The sequence below is a fragment of the Trachemys scripta genome, chromosome 1 (assembly GCF_013100865.1).
Source record: "Trachemys scripta elegans isolate TJP31775 chromosome 1, CAS_Tse_1.0, whole genome shotgun sequence".
NCBI lineage: Eukaryota > Metazoa > Chordata > Testudines > Emydidae > Trachemys > Trachemys scripta.
This window is the reverse complement of record NC_048298.1, coordinates 337,871,101-337,892,473: the sequence shown is the minus strand read 5'-3', so window position 1 is coordinate 337,892,473 and position 21,373 is coordinate 337,871,101. Positions and strand designations below refer to the sequence as shown.

At 46.0% G+C, this 21,373-nt stretch overlaps 1 protein-coding gene across 5 annotated transcripts in view; it reads left to right on the top strand.

The window, feature by feature from the left end:
• The window catches only part of NUP98 (nucleoporin 98 and 96 precursor), a 55,030-nt gene extending 40,867 nt beyond the window's left edge, over window positions 1–14,163 (top strand). For all 5 annotated transcript variants that reach the window (XM_034759269.1, XM_034759271.1, XM_034759268.1 and 2 more), the window contains 6 exons: window positions 2,410–2,552; window positions 3,461–3,682; window positions 6,150–6,391; window positions 9,852–10,006; window positions 10,620–10,731; window positions 12,426–14,163. In XM_034759269.1, coding sequence (XP_034615160.1) covers window positions 2,410–2,552; window positions 3,461–3,682; window positions 6,150–6,391; window positions 9,852–10,006; window positions 10,620–10,731; window positions 12,426–12,643 — 1,092 coding nt within the window. In that variant the 3' untranslated portion in view covers window positions 12,644–14,163. The remainder of the gene's footprint in view (window positions 1–2,409; window positions 2,553–3,460; window positions 3,683–6,149; window positions 6,392–9,851; window positions 10,007–10,619; window positions 10,732–12,425) is intronic.
• Window positions 14,164–21,373: the final 7,210 nt, after the last annotated feature.

Genomic DNA, 21,373 nt, shown 5'->3' with positions numbered 1-21,373 from the left:
TATATGCCGGGCATGTAGCAATGTTTGGAGTCTGCCCAACCCTTTCCATTATAGGACCCTGTTTTCAGGTCCTGCTTATTACTTTGTTAAACTTTAAACTTCAGGCACAAATTTTGTGGTGGGTGTCTGCCTCAGGCTGAAATTTTTGGAAAACGTAAGCAAAATCAGTTCAGCTGTTTCTCAGGATGAGATTTGGGAAAAATACATTGATTTACTAAGCTCTTACTACTTTCATTGTAAGCACCTCCATGCTTTGGAGCAGGGACTTGAAATTTGGATAAAAGGTCACCCTGGTGTAAGGAATGTCTTGTAACATCCTTGTGAAAATTTGGCCAGGTTATGAGCCTCTGAAAATTGACCTTCTCATGCAGACTTTGAGTTTGGCAGGTAGATTCTCTGATTCTATCTGTACTGAGCATACTCCATGGGCTGAACAGGCTTTTCCCAGCAGTCGGGCAGCAGTGGTACTGCACAGGGACTGAGAGCAGGGAGACTCTCCAGTGTGCTCAGTGCTCCACCTGCTGGTTCCTTGGCAGCAAGAAGGAAACTATCTGACTGAAATGCAGATGGGTGCAGAGACATCCGGAGGGCTGGCAAGTGGGAGAGTAGGATGAGGAACCAGTTAGTAGGTGGTGGATGAGTGGTCCCAGGGGGTGGATTAGGCCAAGCACAAGCTGGAGGGGCTGAGGAAGATGGTTCTGTAATCACTAGAGTGTTCTCCCTGAGAACGTGAAGTAGAACCCTGGATTTCTGAATCTCTGCATTCCTCTGCTGTCAGCAAATAGCTGTGAAACCCAGGGGCAAAATGTTTCGGTTCTAGTGCTTGGCTCTCAGAGAATGACAGCCTGGCAGCTACTAAGGCAGAAGTCTCTGTTGTGCATCTACAGGTTCTAAACCTTGTAATGAACCATGTATGATGTTCCCTTTATGAAATTTTGTCTCTTAATTTGGCTTTTTTAAAAAAACCTAGGAAACTACACACACAAAAGGTACATTAAAAGAAAGTCTGCAAAGTCAAGCGCTCAAAAGTTAAGAAATGGTCATGCAATTTTAATTTAATTCTTGTCCATATGCATTATGATTAAGGCTGCAAGTTTGTCACGGAAGTCACAGATTCCATGACTTTCTGGGACCTCCGCGACTTCCGCAGCGGCTGTTACGGATGGCCCAAGGGTTGCCTGAGCAGCTTGGGCAGCCCCATGGCCAGTCACTGCTGGGGCACTCGGGCCACTGCCCTCTTCCTTTCCCTTTTTCCCCAGCAGCAGCAGGAGTTTGGGTGCCTGTGAGAGGGGGCTCAGGGTTGGGGGTTGAGGTGCAGGAGGGGGTTAGGGCTCTGGGCTGGGCTTACGTTGGGATGGGGGGGGCCTCCCCAGCAGTGGCGACATGTCTCTCCCATAGTTCCTAGCTCAGTGCGTTGCCTCTGCCCACAGGCATCGCCTCCACAGCTCCTATTGGCCAGACGCCATCCCCCAGCACCAGTGGGGGTCCCGGTCTTCTCCCCCCGAGCACCTGCAGGGCACCCCCCCTCCCAGGTTTAGTTGGGTATATTTAGTACAAGTCATGAACAGGTCACCAGCCGTGAATTTTTGCTTACTACCCGTGACCGGTCCATGACTTTTACTAAAATACCTGTGACTAAAACTAGTCTTAATTATGATAGTTTGTGATCATGTAATTAGACTCTTTTCAGTGCACAGGATGATGGATGGTGCTCTGGGGATGAATCAGGATTGTGTAGTGAAGGAAACTGTCTGTAGAATCCCTGCTTCTTAGTGAAGCTACAATAAGTGCCATAGAAAAACCCTTGAAGAAATCAGCTTTTTGCCCAGAGAATGGGTTTCAGTAGTGTTCAGCTAATAAGGCCTAGAGCAACACGAGGAAGATAAAACAAAATATTGGATTCTACCGAATGAGCATCATCCAGCTTGCGTACTGACTGAGGCAGTGGTCCTGTGAGAAAAAGTGTGATCGGGGAATTTCTGAATCCTAATGCATGTGCACAAGGGGGCCAAATGAAGGTTGCGGTGCAGCCTTAATTCTGGCACTTCCTAACTTTGGTGTGCTTGACACTGTAGCCTTTTAAAAAATTTATCTTGTGTGTGTGTGCAACTTCCTAGCTTTTTAAAACAGCAAACTGAAAAAACATTCCATTACAATGTAAGAGCCAGATGACACTGCAAGGGTATTTTAAATAGGTGGAATACACCTCCCAGAGGTGGCTACTAAAGGCAAGCTAATGGCCTCTACACTGACATTCTCCCATGTGGGTGTACTTTGCTGAAGCAGAAAGCATATCAAATTCATAATTCACAGAAGTTGTGAGGTTCTGAATGTGTGCTGTGTATGTAGCAGTGCTGTTCTATTTGGTTTGCTGTCACTAAGTGTAGTCTGTGGTACAATACTCTACAGAACACCCCGGAGTGTGAGAAATATGCCTGCTGTCCCCTGCCTCCCTACCTAGAGGATTCTGGCTGTGTACTTGAGGAAGATGACAGTACAAAGAGACCCCTGAGAGATGTCTGCTTTCACTTGTTAAAGCTCTACAGCGACAGGTAAATGGGAATCCGAACACCTAAAGAGCTGTTTATTGGATCCATCACTCTTGCTGTTCTACAAATATAGAATTAATTAGTCATAGATGTCTCCTCTCATATGATCTGTCCCTAAATCCAGGATGTTGGCGTAAACACCACTGGGAGTGAATACTTCCCCACAGGTCTCTGGGGTTTGGCTACTCTCCTTTGCACCAAATTCCCTGCGTCCTGCGATGCAAACAGAAGTAGTTCAGTACTCCCACCTTACCCAGTTAAGATCCTAACATATATAGCTTTTTTGGGAAAAGCAGCAAGCAAAATTCTCCCAGACCCAAATTTCCAGGGCTTTGTTCCCCAAATAAGACAACTGCCAAGTTACTGGTATTTGCAGAAAGAGTGGTACAGCCCGTTTGTGTCTGGGGGAGAAGTTTGGTCCTGAAAAGAAATGAGGCATCAATTTAGCATCTCTCTGAATGTTAGTAAGACAGGCCACATAAAAGCTTTCTTTTGACAGTTTTGGAAAGGACACTTTATTTGATCAGAAGCTAGCAGCCCAGTATAGAAGGCTTGTCTGTAACTAGACTTGTTCTCCTGTAACTTCAGCTTGTGTTCTGAATGAGGGTGAAGTATTCTTAGCTTCTCATGTGCAGTTGCCTTCTTTTAAGCTGCTGATAAAAATAACACAGCAGGTGCATATTCCTCAGAGGAAACGTGGCACTCTGGATGCAAACTCAAAGAAGCTTGATAGAATATTAACTATTGAACTTGTGTTCAGATAGGACACTAACTTGCTTCCAGAGGCATTCAGTAAAGAAAACAAAGGAATTGTCAGGAACGAAGCATCACCAATACTTGGATTTGTTGTGGGCCCAATGAACTACTTGTCCGCTTCTTGTTACTTACGTTCTGAATCCATCTCTCTGCAGATGCTATGATCTCAATCAGCTGCTTGACCCCAGAAGTATTACTTCCGACCCCTTGGACTACCGTCTTAGTTGGCACCTGTGGGAAGTACTTAGAGCCTTGAATTACACTCATCTATCAGAGCAGTGTCAAGGAGTGCTGAATGCCAGCTATGCTGCCCAGCTTGAAAGTGAAGGACTCTGGGAATGGGCCATTTTTGTACTGTTGCATACATCCAATACACAGTAAGTACAAGGCAGACTTCTCTTGCTACGTGCTTTGGAAGGAGTATTTGTAGTTGTATACAGCATGGAGCACTTATCTACGGACGCTAGTGGCTTCTCTTGAGGTAATCAAAATGAAACTGCACAGTGATTGATCATAGTGCATCAGTTTTAAAATATGTGAGGATTGCAAAGTGCCACAAAATTTCCTAGTCTAGGATGTCATCACTGCTAGTAAATGCTTAGCAGCATGGCATTTACAATTCCATATGATGCCCTTACAATTACAACTATGGTGCCCACAAGTTAACAAAATAACTTGTTCACTCACCTAGTTTGCCCAGTGCAGCCTGTCTTTTTTTTTTCTCTCTTTTAGACTGTAAATTCTTTGCAGCAGGATTACTTTGTTTTATATAGTGCTGAGAACATTGTTAGAGCTAAATAGTGATTGCTCCTCTGTGGGTTGAAACCTGGTCTTCTGGTGGGCATGAACCATAAAAACGGACTACAGCATTGCTTTGTAGAATGCTAATACTCTTAGATCTGACTTACTTGAAAGGATAAGGAGGTAGGAATACACAGATGACGTCATTAAAATGACATTTTTTAGGGGTGTAGTTTTTGTTCATGAATAAACTAGGTAGTGCCAATAGTTTCCTCATTTGAGGAGTGAAAAGAATTGGATTAAATTTTGGCTGGTTACCAGGACTTGTGATTTCAGAACAGAGTTGTACAAAATATAATTGAGTGGGGTGTTTAAAGGGACAGAGTCAATTGGAAAATCACATGTCTGAAATGTGTAATTTTGCTAGAAAAAGGACAAGGTGGGAATATCTTTTATTGGACCAACTTCTGTTGGCAAAAGACAAGCTTTCGATCTTAGCTCTTCAGGTCTGAATAAGTTGTGTAACATCTAACATTATTGTAATTCATAAGTTAGCCAAAAATTGTTTTCAGTTTTAGTGTACAGTTAGTTTTGCCCATGGTGAAAAACCCCCCTACAAACATCAGCAAGAGAAGGCGCACTTTAAAAGTAAAGTAAAATTGAAAAGGAGTTTTAAAAATGATATTTCAAGGGTGTTCTTTCAAGTTTATTCTTTTCATACTGACCACTTAAAAATATAATTTGCATTTCAAGGAAATATTTGAGTCCTAAAATGTAGGTAGTCAAAGTGACAGAATACTTACTCATTAGTTTACCCTGTGTCCAAATTGTCTAACTTCAGTGACTGTTCCATAACTACTCTTAATACTGCAGAGCAGTGATACTCAGACCTCAGTGGTTCAGGAGCCAAATTGGAGATCAGCATTACCCAAAAGAGCCACCGTCGTGTGAATTCCTGGTTTCATTTGCTATTTTCTATTCTCACAGCAAAATGACTGAACAAATATTCCACAATTGGTTAATAACATAGTAAAAAGATCCTGATTGGTTGTTAATTAAATCACATAGTATTTTAATATCATTTGCTGCGAAGAGCCACAGGAGACGCATTAAAGAGCCACTTGTGGCTCCTGAGCCAGTCTGAGTATCACTGTTGTAGAGCCAATCCAGTTATGGCCAAGTGAGCTGCAGGGTCTTCATCTGTCAGACCTGTTCCCTTAGTTCTCATTGAAGAATCTCTTTATCGCTAGGGATAGGCATTAGAGCACAACTTGACACTCTTCAGTGGGGTCTCCTCCCACTTTTTTTTATGTTGGAATCTAGGCTTGTTGGCATTTTAGGGTCACACACTTACGGTGTCACCTTGATCCTTTATCACTTTTGCTAGTAGGTGTTAAGAGTACTGAACTCTCAAAACTGTCTGGCAACATCTAACTAACTTGTGTCATACTAACCATAAATGGATTAATCTATCTAAAACAGTGGCCCCCAAACTTTATTACCTCATGGTGCGCGCCCCCCCCCCCCCCCCCCCAGTCCCTGTCAGTGTTCCTTCCCTCCCCACCCTCCCAGGGGCCAGGAGTTGGGCTGCAGTTCTGGGAGAGGGGCATGTGGACAGAGGTAAGGGAGCAGAGGCTGGGGCCACTACCGGAGCCCTAGGGGCCAGGGCTGTGTGGTGTTCCCTCCCCAGCCCCAAATATTCCTCTGCAACCCCCTTGGAGCCACACCCCACAGTTTGGGGACCCCCGGTCTAAAAAATGCCTTTTAAAATAGCTGCTTTCTGCTAGAACTCTATTCCAGGTAATGCCGCCCACTCACTTATCACTTCTTGACTTTGTTTAGACCACAGAATAGGATCATTCCTCTCAAAAGGCTTCAGTGTTAAGAACTGATATGCAAGGGAATATTATGTATGGCTAACGTGGATTGCTTCTTATGAATTTGGGAGTCATTACTTGCGCCATAGCTATAGGCCTCTTAATACTAATTACAGATATTACAAGTGACTGCTCACAAAATATGCCCATTCCTAGAGCTCTGATTTTTGAGGGTGAAACATGAAATGACCTGTTTGAATAGCTAGTTGCTGTCTGTTCCCATTAGCACACGTGAGAAAGCAGTGCGTGAATTCTTAAACCGCCACTGCGTGCTGTCGGAAACGCCAGAATCCTGGACAAAGGAGACTTTCCTGACACAAAAGCTCTGCATTCCACCAGAATGGATTCATGAAGCTAAGGCAGTTCGGGCAAGGATGGAGGGAGATAAGCACAAAGAGGCCCTCTACTTGTTCAAAGCTGGACACTGGAACCAGTGTCACAAACTGGTCATCAAGCACTTAGCCTCAGGTGAGATTATTTGTCTCCTAGCTTTGTCATGCGGGCTTCTGCACACTGAAAGATGTTGACAAATGTCATTGAATGTTCTGCAAGATGAGGGTCTGGGACAGCTCATTCCTGGTAAAAGGGCTTCTAACTAGCAGCAGTATGCCTGGGCAGTGGCTGTCAGTCATATTAAGTGGGTCTGTTAGCTGTATTAAAGTAAATCTGATGCTTGATACCCTGATATGGAAGTCCTCCGTATAAAACACAGCATGGGGTGATGCATATTGAACCTAATGTGCCCCAGCCCTGACTTGCAGGGATCACTTCTGGGGTGAAGATAGTGGTCCTCATTCCCATTGGGCTCCTGGCCCCTCTGGTCACTCCTTTTTCTAGGAATTGAGCTGGTACAACAAATTCATGTCTTCGAGTGATTGCACATGTCCATTCCACTTCAGGTGTGTGCATGCTCAGTGCACCAGAGTCCGAGACGTTTCTAATTTGTGGTACCCATCGGAGCGACACATGTGCCTTCAGCACACTTGTGCAACTGCCTTAAGGTGTAAAGGGGAGCGCTTCCCTGGATCCACCTTTGGCTTCTTCTTACTGCCTGTGGTCGGTAGCTGGACCATGTTACCTTGTTTATCTATGCTTTCCCCTGTCGGTGGTTTCCTGTGTATTTCTGTATAGTTAACTAGTATGTTTTCTGGTTTAGAGCTACTTGTTCTTATACATAGTCTAGATTTTCTTTCTTTCTTGTCTTAGTTTTCTGGCATCGAGTCCCTCTTAGCACCGGTGTTGACACTCAATACTGGGGCATGCCTCATTTCCCAGGCTTTAAGTCTTGTGTGGGTTGGGTGAGCCTCACGTCAAGTGTCTGAAATGTCTGGGTGATGGCCATGTTTGAGACTGCTGCCAGACCTGTGTAGACTTCAAGCTGTGTACAGAAAAGGACAGGGAGGTGAGACTGCGCCACCTGCTTACTGGAGGCTGACTTATTGTCCACCTTCTGAACCTTCCTGCTCTGGATGCAAAATAGTGTACTTCCATCTCCGCTAGGAGTACCTCTCTGGATGTTGCTCCCCCCTTGGTCCCCGAGAAGATTGTTGGAGGGAAGGCACTCATCCCCTTCTCTGGCACTGAGGTAAAAGCACAAGAAATCCGGGGAGCACTATTCTAAGTTGGGTAAATCAGATCTTGGCACCAGGAAACTTGATCTCCTGTCACTTACCAGCAGAGCAGTGGAATAGGCAGGTAGGTGACTCTCCCTGGTACTGGCCTCTGCCTCACCCCTGAAAAAGTTGACTCCAGCATTGGTTTCCAGGCCATTGATGTGGACTCTTACTGCAGTGCCAACATTCTTAGGGAAGCAACTGTCATACCCAGGTCTCAGGGTAATGTGGCAGCAAGAGACTTGCTTATGCTCCTGGTAGTGGATTCTCCAGGCATGCAAAAGGTAGGCCTACTGGTACTAGACCCTCTCCACTCTCCGGCACACTTGCTGCCATGTTATTTCCAGGTAGGGGCAGAAGTTTGCAGTACTATTGATGATCAAGTCCTCCGAGCATTGAAACTATTTCTTGTCCTGTCCAGTCCAGGGTTAAGCCTAGTATGTTATGTCTCATGGAAGGGTAAGCTGCTGTTTGCCTGTCCTATTCATCTGCTCCTGAAAATACTGCACAAGCTCCAGCAGGACCAAGCTCGCATAATTCTTATGGTACCAGCCTAGCCTCGTCAGCATTGGTTCTCCAGTCTGCTAAATGTCTGTCGGGAGTCCAGTACCACTGCCTCGGGAACCTGGCATAATATCCCAGAACCATGGTCAGATGTTAAATCCCAACGCGTGCACCCTTCATTTTACAGCATGGATGCTCTGTGGTTAACTTCAAGAGTCTGAATGTTCTGTGGACATGGAAAACAGTCTTCTGAACATCCGGAAACTGTGTATTGGATATGCTTACCTGATGAAGCAGAAGGATTTTTCCAGTTAGTCTCAGCAGATGGGTATTTTGCCAATCCTGGCTAACCAGCATATCCTGGATTATTTGCTTCACCTGAAGCATTAAGGCCTCTGTTCCTTACATTCCACCCACCAATAGATGGCAGATCAGAGATTTCTAACCCGATGATCATCAGATGCTTAAATGGCGTGGACAGGCTGAAGCCCCGCATAAAGGATCCCATCTGTCCACAGGACTTGAATTTGGTACTAGCTGCACTTGTGGAGCTACCTTTCGAGCCGGTGGCGACCCCTTCTTTCTTACATCTGTTTACGAAGGTAGCATTCTTGGTGGGCATTTTCTCCACTGGGAGGATGGTGAATTTCTGTGCCCTGGTTGCTGACCCTCCATGTGTCCTTTTTTATAAGGACAAAAGTGTACTTGCATCCTCATCCCAAGTTCCTCACTAAAGTGGTTTTTTTTTTCCTCCTAAGTTTCACTTTAGTGAAGCCATATACTTACGAGTATGTGGCTTAGGAAAAAAGGATGGTAAGAATGAAGAGAGGCTTCATAGTTTGGATGTCAGAAGGGCATTGGTGTTTTTACTTGGACAGAACTAGGTCTCTTAGAAGGTCTACACAGCTGTTTATTTCAGTTGTGCACATAAGTAAAGGCTTCCCAGTTTCTTTGCAACTGATTTCATTGTGGATTTCATCCTGCATATGTCTGTGCCATGACAATGCCAAAGTATCCCACCAGGAAGGGTGGTAGCTCACCCCAAAGAGCCCAAGCAGCTCCCTCTGCTTTTTTGGCTCCGGTATCTATATGACATTGGTAATGCTGCAACATGGTCGTCATTGTATACTTTTACAAGACACTGTGCTATATCCCAGCAATCCAGGAATGATGCGAAATTTGGGTGAGTAGTTCAATTGTTCAGGTAGACACTGAAACCCTTTTCCAGTCTCAACAGTTTATCACCTGAAATGGAATGGACCTTTTCAATCCCTTGAAGAAAAAACTGTTACTAACTTCTTCTGTAACCATTCTTGAAGATGTCCACATGTCCATTCCATGACCCATCCACCTTCTCCTGTAAGCGTGCTAAAGGCACATGAGCTGCACCAAGCGGTACCGTCAAGAGAAAAAACATTTCTGGCTCTGGTGCACTAGGCGTGCACACACCTGAAGTAGAATGGACCTGTGCAGCACATCTCAAAGAACAACAGCTATAGAAGAGGTAGCAAGTTTTTTTGTGTGTGTTCCCCCCCCACCCGCCCCACCCCATAGGCCACAAATTCAGTAAAAATTTCTGATCGTTACTGTTCCTGGCCAGATTTGAACCTGGAAACTAGGAGTAAGAGATTGAATTTACCATTACTAGTCCTTAAGCTACTCCCCCTTTGACTTTCTAATGTTGTTTAGCTGTTAGCCTTGATAGACACTTATCGGCCCTCAATCTTCCTATATTCATCCAAGTATCCATCAGCTATACTGAAAGGTACCGGTTTAGAGCAAGAGGTTTCTTATCCAGTTGTCTTCTTCAGATGCTATTATTAATGAAAACTACAACTACCTAAAAGGATTCCTAGAAGATTTGTCCCCTCCAGAGCGAAGTACACTCATCCAGGACTGGGACACAGCGGGGCTGGTTTATTTGGACTACATCCGGGTCATCGAAATGCTCGACAGGATTCAGCAGGTAACTGTAAAAATTCTGTTTTTTTCAGTGTTCATATGAACAGAGTTTTTTATTTTTAAAATAGCTGCATGTTCACTGTTTAGTAAACACTTAGATACTCCCTCACAGACATGGGCATGTCAGTTTTCTCTTGCATATATTTGGACACTTAGAAATATACTAGGGGTTTCACAAAATAAGTGGTCTCTGCCCTGGAGAAGTCTTAATTAAACATGACAGAATCAGGTGAGGGGAAGGAAAGGGAGAAAGGGTAATGTCGACAAAACCATGTGTTTACCAATGGGGCACCCACACATCTCGATGGTGCTGCTGCTTTACCTTTTCCTCCCTCTAGCTATCTAGCTATCTTTTTTTGCAAGCTAGACAACAGAAGTTAGTTTTCATTTGGTTCTTACAAACATGCTGCAAAACTAAAACTACTTTGTGTTGATGGGTTCTTTGGCTTGGATTGCCACAGTCAAGAACTTCAGACTTTATATTCTCTGCTAAAATATTTGTTCTAATTCTTATTGGCATGGTAGCCTGGTACAGGAGGCCACAAAGAGCCTACAAATTGTTCTTTTTAATTGAAGCCATTCTATTGTGTAATTGACTGTCTTGGGTTTGCTTTCAGCTGGATTGTTCTGCATATGAGTTGGAGAGGTTACATACCAAAGTGACGTCGCTATGCAACAGGATAGAACAGATACAGTGCCACAATGCCAAGGACCGATTGGCTCAGTCTGGTAAGGCTGTTTGTACAGTCATAGGTGTGTGTGGCAATGCACACAGGAAGATAGTCAAGCTTCTCAAGGCAGGGATCTTACAACTAGGGTTGTAAAAGGTTAACCAGTAAGCATAGTCTTATTGGTTAACCGCCTTAACAGTTAACCCCCGTGCTGGCTGGAGGGGTGGCGCCTGTCTGGAGCAGCCCCGGCCTCAGCCGCTTAAATACTTAACCGTTTAAAGGACGTATTTTAATTGTTTAAGTAGTTAACTTTTTAAATGGTATTTGCAGCTCAACTTACAACCTAACCTGACTAATCTACTACTAACTACTGGCCATCACACCATAATGCCAGAATTTATGGCTGTGTTTTGCTTTGGCTTGCATTTCCTGCTGTAGGGCTGGAGCAGGTGATAAATGTTGCTGTCATGGCTGCTTTACATGTATCTGGCATTTTATTTTACTCTGTTTACTGTTCATCTGTGGCTAATTTGATAGGTGTGCTGTCCCAATGGCCTGTCAGTATTAAGTCCCTGTAGGGCTCTAGAGACTCAAAAACAACCTGCATATAAAGCTACTAATACTGGTACAAAATAAATGGATAATTCTCAGTAACACTGAATGGAACCACTCAGCTGCCAGATTGTGGTAAATGACTGACCACCTTCTGTGTCTTTAGTCATAGCCACGAAGGCGCTGCAGTACCCTGCATGCTACTTGCCACTTCTCTCCTCCTGCCTTTGGAGATTTGTCTTTGCACCCAGTTAACTAGGGCCATCAGCAACTAGCTGTCAATGGTAGGTTTCTTCAGCCTTGGGATTCTACCCACTTGCCGTCTAATTCAAGCAGCCACCTAGAGACGTAAGAGGTAGTCACAGAATTTAAGGCTAGAAGGGGACAACCAGATCATCTAGTCTGACCTGGCCACCAACCCCACCCAGCACCTGTACAGTAAACTCAACAACTGAAATGAGACCAAAGTATTACAGCCCGCAGGAGAACAGACTATTATGGGCCGCAGGGAGAGAATAAGAGGGACCTAGGTGCACCAGTGAGTGATTCCTGGAGTATTCTAATTGTAGAGCCACTTAAGTAGAATGCCCCCACTCTGTCCAAAGGTATTAGCTCTCCAGAAGTGCCCTGAGCACCCAAGAATAGGTTAGGACTACATCTTCACTGAAGAAGGGTATTTACTCTGGGATAACTAATGCTTGTTGGCTCTCCCACTGTGAAAACATAAAGCAGACAGGGCACTTTAGTTTTACGATGAGATCAAGTAGTAGAGGTCCCCTACAGCCTGGGGTATGGGGCTGACCTTGCCTAGCTAGTTTGCGGTAAACGCTACCAGTGCCTTGTTTCTCCACTCCAGATTTTACAGCGAGGTAATTTATCCAGCAATAGTTATCTTGCTGTAAAAAGATGGAAAAAACCCCAAACGTCTTTGTGTCGGTGAAGACAAAGCCTAGGTATACTAGTGGGAGCAGGCAGTATTGAAGAGATCAGTGATCAGAGCAGTGGAATGCTAAAGGAAGTATTTGATTGGACACAGAAGCTGCCTGACTCCAGATTTGGCCTTTGCATTGCTGTTTAAATTAACTCCTGATGGAGAGGAGGTTTTCAAATACTCAGCTTGTTAGACCTCTGCTACCTTCAGTCTTCAGGATTCTGTGTGGAAGGTGGCTAAATTCTCACTGATTCTCTGCTCACTTGCAGATATGGCCAAACGTGTTGCTAACCTGCTGCGGGTGGTCCTGAGCCTACAGCATTCTCCTGAACCTGCCTCTGACTCCACGCCCGATGTGCAGCGAGTCCCACTTCGCCTGCTTGCTCCCCACATTGGCCGGCTTCCCATGCCAGAGGACTATGCCTTGGAGGAGCTGCGCAGTCTCACACAGTCGTATCTACGAGAACTGACTGTGGTGACTCAGTGAGGCCTGCGTGCTTCTACAGACGGACTCTTTTTTATCATTTGTTTGACCTTTACCCTTGTTTTTGGGGTAAACCTCCCCCTGGCAGCAGTCTCTGTAGCCACATAGAGCTTTTCCGTAGAGGCGCAAAGTGGCTCCATGTGTGGGCTAATGCAGGAATTTTTGTAACCTGGGGGAGCAGAGTAAGACTTGGACCTCTTTGGTGAGCATCCTCAACTACATGACAGCTTTTCTAGAGCTAATAAAGCACTTCTTGCAGCACCCATCTGCAAGCCAGAGTGTACCTGTGGAGGAAAAGTGATAGTTTGTACGTTTGGTCCCTTGGCAGATATTTCCTAATCTCATTAGCTGCAGCACGGAGGACAGTGAAGCACGCTTCAGGACAATGATTTGGAGTGGACAGACTCAATCTAGCGGTGCTGTACCAGTTAAGCAGATGAACTGTTGGTGTCTGAACCAACTGGATGGCTTTTTAAACTGAGCTTTGTTTAATGGGTTTGTTCTGTGGGTGGGGGAGAGTAGAGGATTGTAACTTCTCTAAAGCCAGGGTATAGAGAGTGGGGTTCTCCCTCTGTTTTAGTAGGGAGGATGGAAACCTGCAAATGTGTAAACCCCCTTGTTTTAAAAGGCAAGAAAGGAAGCTTCTCTGAGTCAGGCCAGAGGGAGCTGACACAGGAGTGCATGTGCCTTATGGTCTGTTCTGGCCTCTGAAGGAAACAGGCCCAATGTGAGTTTATCCGTGTGTAGTTTATTGCAAGCCTTCAATAAAACAAAGGAACTTTGTCTAGAAATGCTGGGTTTCATGAATCCAGGCCAGGTGCTTCTAACTGAAAGCAAACTCTGTGCTAGAATTAGAACGCTATCAAGGAGGTTGGCTCGCCTGAAAAGCAAATAGCCTGGTTATCGAAGGCTTTGGCATTTTAAATTGGCTCAAGGTTTTTTTTTTTTTAGTATTATTATTAAAAGCAGCTGCATGTGAGGTGGCTCCCTGTGTAGATTCAGGTACACAGCATTTACTGCGCACTCTCACACATTGCATCAGGCCTGTTTTGCACTGAAGGAAGCAGCTGCTCAAATCAGTCCATGTGACAAATTGTTTTTAGCCCAGAACATGCTGTTTTGTTTGTGTTTGCTGTGTAGCTGGATTACATCATTGAACAGAAATGTCATCAAACAGAAGAACATCCTGCAAGTGAACAGCTGGTAACATCCAATTTACTCTAGTTTGTACAGTCTTCACTTTTACTGTGTTTAGAAACTGATTATTTTTGGAAAAATAAAGCTTGTCTATTGGTCTACTCTGTAATACTGCTGTCTGCCCACAGCCAGCCAATCATTGATAACGCTGGCAGACAATGAGGTTTAACCTGTTAGGTGCTTCTACAGATTGGCTCATCAAGGGTCTTTATGCATGTGGATTATGTAAAGGTTTTTATTAAAATTATAAATAAATGATCTAGATTATTTTCCTGTCTGTTTTTCTGAAAATACTTTCTAAAAAAATAAATAAAATGTTTATAGCATTCCAAAGTTTTCTTTGCTTTTTAAAAATGGATTGATTTCCAGGCCGTTTCCAGCAAGAGATCTGAAATCACTGCCTCCAGTTAAACACGTGTGACTTTCCCGACAAGTCCTGTGAGGAAAGTTTCCCAACTCCAAGGGGGTCATGGGAAGTATTTAGCGGTAGCAATCCTAAAGGCAGACTGGTGGAGCCAAACTGACCTCCTTTTTGGTGTGATTCAGAGCATTTACAAAGTACTGGTGTGTAGGTAAAGAATTTCTTCTCTTTATGGCGTTAGGTTCCTGGTTTAATTTTGTTCTCAAATCTCATTTTTGTGCGGAGTGCTTATCTTTCCTCTTTTGTTATTAGTTTATCACCCTCCTGACTACTCTCATCTCTAATTTCTCTGTAATATACTTTCTATGTCGCTCATTTTCCTCTGGACTTTTTCTTTCTTCCATATCCTCTAGAAAATGACACAGTAGTCAAAGTATGGAATGCTGTTGACTTATAGACATTGCATTTTCCATTTGGCATTTCAGTTCCTCATGGGCTTTGTCTTGGTATGCAAATTTAGACCAGATCTCACTTGGTATATTAATGAGTACGCACTTGGGAGAACCAGTTGTCCCTCACAAGCCACAAACAATCAGTGGAGGGGTCTGTTTTCAAAATACCTGCTCACTGAGCTAGGTTTTAATAAAAATGTTGGTTATTTATCTACTCTCATCTCTTTTGGTCTTGACTCCTATATTAATTTCATGTGTGAGGTCTGTTTTTTTTATACTCGGCACCATCACTCCCATGGAGGTGGGGGAGAACAGGGTGTGTGTGGTGCATCATTTAATATTTGAATTGTCCCTAGCTTGCTTGCCAGAAGCTGGGAATGGATGCTTCTGTTTCCGCTGCCCCATGGCCACAGCCACTATAGGAGGATGTGACCTAGAAACCTTTCCGAGTCTGAGGTCCCCACCTCCTTCCCTTCTTTGGCCCATGCGTTGTCGGCGCAACCCTCCCCAAGCCACCTTTTCAAAATGGCATCTACTGTGACCAAGCAACGTGTCCATCTCATGCCAAAGCCCCAACTACCAACTGTTCTCAGGCCCACATCATGAAAGGCACAAGCCCATGTACCTATTTTCCTTTCCCCTCTAGCTGTCCTACCCAGTGAACTCTTCGTACCCCCCCACTCCCATTTGCTACCTCAAAATAGACAGCCTTATGGTGCTGCCTACAGCCCCTACCATTTCTTGCCCCCCTCCCCAGTCCATGGCAGATTCAAATAAGGAAAGCGTTCTTGTGTGAAGTGCAAAAGTTGGTTTACAGGAAAAGAAGTTTGGTGTTCTCACTTTACAGGCAGTAGACATAGACACTGAATGCCCGTAAAGCTATGAAGAGTACAACTCCCACTGGGGTATAAATGCCCTATAACACACATTTAGACTGGTCACAGTGCGTGCTTCATAGAATCGTTGCAAAATCCTGTCCATTTTTCTCTACATGTTTAGCATATTTGCTGGGCAGATAAGGTTAAAATCTAAGGCTGAATAAAATGGCTGTTTTTGTTTGGCGAGTATGAGCACTGGCTGCATGGCTATCTCCCCGCACCCGGGATTGCTCTTGACTCCCACTCCTGGAGCGACCCTGTTGGTGAATACACTTCCAAAGTTATCTCGATGGGCTGCCCTTCGCCTTTTTTTAAAATAAGATCATTCTCTGCCTTGTAGTCACCCACCTCAGTGTAATGTCATTCAGAATCAGGACCGCCTTAAGGCGATGTAGAAGGGATTACTCGCTCCGTCTTGCCCCCCCGATTTATTCCTCTAAGCCCTCTGACACGGTGCCCTCCAAAGCCAGACCAGCTTGATAATTCCCCTCCCCAGACTGAGAACATATTGCAAACAATGCACGCACCATTTAACCAGCTCTCAGGTTCCCCCTAGACTGAGCAGTATCTCAGGGAAATAGAGCAAGAAATGCATCTTAAAAAATTGCTGGCCCAGCCTCACTATAGTCTGAACACTTGTCATTGTTTTAATATCCCTCAGCTACGGAACCTGCACTGGCTTAGACCTTCCTCAATGGCTTAGTGGCTAGGAAAACGAAGGGGGAATAAATCGGAAAGTTCTTGGTGAAAGTTCACAAACATCATTAGAGTCCCAAACCACCACCCCTGAAAATGCAGAAAGGTGGAGACAGCGGTTGAGGACTGCGGGGATCGGACAGGGAGCTTTCTGGGGAGGGGAGGGATAGCTCAGTGGTTTGAGCATTGGCCTGCTAAACCCAGGGTTGTGAGTTCAATCCTTGAGGGGGCCACTTAGGGATCTGGGGCAAAATCAGTACTTGGTCCTGCTAGTGAAGGCAGGGGGGCTGGACTCAATGACCTTTCAAGGTCCCTTCCAGTTCTAGGAGATGGGATATCTCCATTAATTAAAAAAAAAAAAAAATTGAAGTGACCATGCTTTCCTTGGCAACTGCCACAGACAGCGTGGAAAAGGGGAAAGGCAGAGCTAACTTCTGGAGGCAACGCAAAGCCCAAGTGCCACATTGCAGTGTTACTAATGAAGGCAGTGGGCAATGCGGTACTGCAAACCAACACCCAGCTGTGTACTGCAGCCCCTGGACAGTACAGGCTACTCGGAACAACCAGGGCTGGATTAATCTTTTGTGGGCCCTGGACTGTGGCCCCCCACCCCCCCCACTCCACCTGCATGCTGCACCGAGGCCCTGCCCCCTCGGCCTCTTCCCCGAGGCTCCACTTGCAAGGGGGGAGGGGCAGAGAGGAGTGGGCAGGGCCTCTGGGGTGGGGGGGGGAGAAGAGGCCAGATGGGGGCAGGGGGCGGCCGAGAAGGCGGGTGGGGCTATGGTCCACGTGCCAGGGCCCCTTCTGAGTGTGGGCACGGTGTCATAGGTGCCATTGTAAACAACAGCAGATGCTCCCCATCCTACCCCTGCAACAGTGCTCCCAGGGGCCATTCCCTTTCCAGACCCCTGCTCAGGGTCCTGAGGACAGTGGTGCCTGCGTCCCTAACCCTTTTGAGCCCTCTATCACCCCTAGTAACTTCAAGCCTTGGCACTCAACACTAGAAGTCCCACAAACTAGAAGAAACCTAGAAATGTAGGGCTGGAAGGGACCTCGAGAGGTCATAGTCCAGCGCCCTGAAGCGGGGCCAAGTAAACCGAGACCAGCCCTGGCAGGTGTTTGTCCAGCCTGGTCTTAAACATCTCCAGTGACGGGGATTCCACAATCTCCATTGGAAGCCTGTTCCCATGTTTAACTATCCTCCTAGGTAATATTTAGGAGAAGAAACTAACCAAATCTCCCTTGCTGCAGATTAAGCCTGTTACTACTTGTCCTACCTTCAGTGAACATGGAGAACAATTGATCACCTTACACTTCATAACAGCCCTTAACATATTTCAGGATTATTAGGTCCCCTCTCATCTTTTCTCAAGACCAGGGCCAACTCTGGCTTTTTTGCTGCCCCAGGCAAAAAAGTCTCCTGCCACCCCCCCCCAACCCCCGGCGGGGAGGGCGCCGAGCCCGGCCGCGGCCCCGCTCTCCCCATCTGGTCGGAGCGCCGCCCCCCTCTAGGTGCCGCCGCAAGCACGTGCTTGGAGGGCTGCTGCCTGGAGCCGGCCCTGCTCAAGACTAAACATGTCCAATTTTTAACGTTTTCCTCATTGATAAACATATAGAAAACCCGACCGTTGTTGCTTTTCTCTGGACTCTCTCCAATTTGTCCACATCTTTCCTAAAGCGAGGCACCCAAACCGGACACAGTACAGCAGCTGAGGCCTCACCAATGCTGAGTAGAACAGGACAATTGCTTCCTGCGTCTGTCTTACAACACTGTTAATGCACCCATCATCTTAGCCTTTTTTGCTACTTCAGGTTGTTGACTTTTTATTCATTTTGTGATCCACCAGAACCTCCCGATCCTCTTCAGCAGTACTGCTGCTTAGCCAGTTATTCCCCATTTGATTTTTCCTTCCTAAGTGTAGTAGTTTATCACTTGTCCTTACTAAATTTCATCTTGTTCATTTCAGACCAATTCTCCAATTTGTCAAGATTTGTTTTGAATTCTAATCCTGTCCTTCAAAGCGCTTGCAACCCCTCCCAGCTTGATGTCATCCTTGTATTCTATAAGCAGATTCTCCGCTCCATTATCGAAGTCGTTAATGAAAATATTGAGTAGTACCAGACCCAGGACTGAGCCCTGCAGAATTCCAGGGGCAGAACAGAGATCTATACTGACCTGTGACTTTAAGCCCCGACACCCCTTGTTATGCCCTGTACTGCACTGTTACACTTTGCTCTTTCCATGAAAGGGTTCTTTGCAGATAAATAACCTTTTTTTAAATGTATTGTTTTATTATTCAAAGTTGTTGCGTTTTCACTTAAGTTGAAGGTTCATTTGTTCATTACGTAATAGTTTAATAATAAAACCTTAAATTGCATTTGGGAGGAGGCAATGGTTCATTTTGCACAGAAAATAAGTTTTCACGAATGAGGGCAGAATGTTGTGCTCTTCAAAATGGAGTCCTTTGTAATGCCAGACAAAACCAGACGTGGTTTTGTCTCGGTACCGGCCAGGAGACAAATCTTAGGAGAAAACAGGACTGTCCCACTTAAAACTGGACAGATGGCCGGCCTACGTGCTGCTGGAGAAGCTGCTGCTGCTGCTACACCCGCTCGATGATGCGGCAGGCGAAGTCGCAAGGCAAATTTTATCCAGATTTGGGGCTGAAATCCACCCAAGCAGCTTCTGTGTATTTGAAGTTGGTCAGCATAGCGGCATGGAGCATTGTTGGGTCCATGCTGGCCAACAACAGTTCAGAAATGGCGCTAGCCCACCCAGCCAGGAAGTATGAGGTGGAGACAAATGAATCATGGGATTTTTCTTTTAAAAGAAATTGGAACTAGCCTGGTTTCTGCTAAGCATCCCACAATGCACGGCAAAGAAATCCCAGAATGTACACTGCTCGGCAACAAAGCAAAGGTGCATGGGATGCCCTCCAAGAATGCCTTGCCTTCAGTTCTCAGCACACTGTTGCCATGTGTACACTATGTGCGTTGACAGAGGGCGCACTGTCCCGTGTGCCCCCTATTGCTGCAGCTTGCATACTGTGCATTACCTGATGCACAGCAAAAAGCTCTGGATTAACCCTTCTATCCCACCTCTGACAAACCCTAAGGCTATAATGCTGCTGTCCACCTTGTCCTGGAGGCTGCTCAAAGACGGGGCTAGATTAAGGCAACCTGGGGCCTAGGCAGATGAGACAAGGCTCCCTAAACCTCCCCGTGACTTAAGCCTGCATGTCACTGTGTTCCTGCCACTCCAAGGCAGAGGGCAACGTCGGGGGTCTCTTGTGCCTCCCAGAGAGGCAGGGATAGCAGCCAGGGTCCCCATCCAGTACTTATCCCAGCCACAAAGGTCTGCTTGGAGGGGCTTGAACGTGCTGCATATCTGCTACAAATATCTGCTGGGGGGGGGATGTTGGCAGGGAGCCCCATGTGCAGTGGGCCTTGGAGTTAACACCCCATTTAGATGCATGTGTCAATTTGTGCACCTCTCAGAACTATTGTTTTAGGCTCTTTGCAGATGGCCTGAGTGTAACCGATGCAGTGACATGTTCCCAGGCTTTGGTGGTGGCTCTTCAGTGACCCATGGGAATCTAGCTGACTGTTTTGCTCCAGACGCTCGGAAGGATGTACAGAGTAGCTGTCAGCAGGGCATGGATGCCCTCTAGCTCTGCTCCCTTTCTAGAGAGGAAGGATGGCCTGGTGTTTAACCCTGGTCTCAAGTCCCAAGCTCGCCCCTTCATTTCTCAGCTTTGCTGCAGCTGTGTGACCTTGGGTAAATCATTTAGTCTTGTTGTGCCTCAATCCCTATCTCGCTTGGGGGCTGTGAGCCAAATTCTGTGTCTGCATTCAAGCTACCTAGTCACTCCATGACCGTGACTTCCCGGTTCTGCTGGAACTATGGAACCATCGGACGCTAGCAGACGCGAGTGCAAGGTCAGAACTTTCTCAGCCGCTGGATCCGGTCGAGAGCAAGTGATCAATCTGAGAAGAGTGTGAACCTAGTTCGAAACCAAAACTCCTTCCAACTGGAGGGAGGTTGGAGGTGAGGAAGATGGCTGTTGTTTCTTTAATACTTGTAGGGCAGGTGATGGGTGCAGAAAATCAAGGTCACTAACTCTTGCCAGAACCAGCAATTTCAGTAGTGACCAAGCTTGCATGGGCCACGGAAGATGAACTACAGTGTCCCAAAGGGGTGCCTCCATCTGCTGACAGGGCAGTCTGGGTGAGTTCTGCACAGCTCGTACCCCTCCTTGTCTTATTTATGTGACTAGCTAGGACTCTGATCTCGGGACATCTATTAGAAGCAATAATTACTTGAAAGCGAAGGTCCTTTTGTGAGTTTCTTTCCTTTGGAAAGAGGAAACCTTGAGGCACTGTGCTTATATCCCATTCACTCCCCTGGAGAGGAGAGCTCCGTTTATGTAACGGATAATTAAATGTGACACCTGTAACTGTTCCAAAGGCAACAAGAAAGTTAGGTCACTTAGTGACTTATCCTCTTTTTTTTTTCATTATCTTAATTGACTTCATGCAAATCCACCTGCTGCTTTGGCTCCTGTGTAGTGGCGCAAAGGGGAAAAGTTGCAGGGACTTCAGGCTCAGGGATGAATAATTCACCACCTGTAAATAAAACCGTATCCTGCCTTAAAACTGATCAGCACTAGTGCTCATCGGCTGCTGCCTGGGATTAGCATATGAATGAAGCCAAGGAGATGTCAAGGGAGCTGCGCGGGGTGCTTTGAAATGGGCCCCTGGGCGAGACAGGGAGCTGCACCTGGTTACGGGAGGAGAATCTATTTGAGCTGGAGCATCATGTGCCCACTCTCAACTTTGTGAAGAGCCTCTTCCACCAGCTCTAACTTCCTAGGCCTGCAAAGTGCAGGGGCTCTCTGCTGCACCTGGGGAGAAGGTGGAAGTGCCTAGTGTCGCATAGTATCCCTTGGACAGTTCTCTAAGCCTCCACCCTCTGCATTTTAGCCCACCATTAGGGATTGCTGCTTCTGCTGTCCACCAGCAGCGGAGAGAAGAAATTCACTCCAACTTGCTCCTTCCCCTTAGCTTCCCCAGTCTGTTTCTCTTGGACTGCTAGCTTTTAGAGGCAGACGCTGACATGTACAGGGCAGAACACCATTTTGGCACCGAG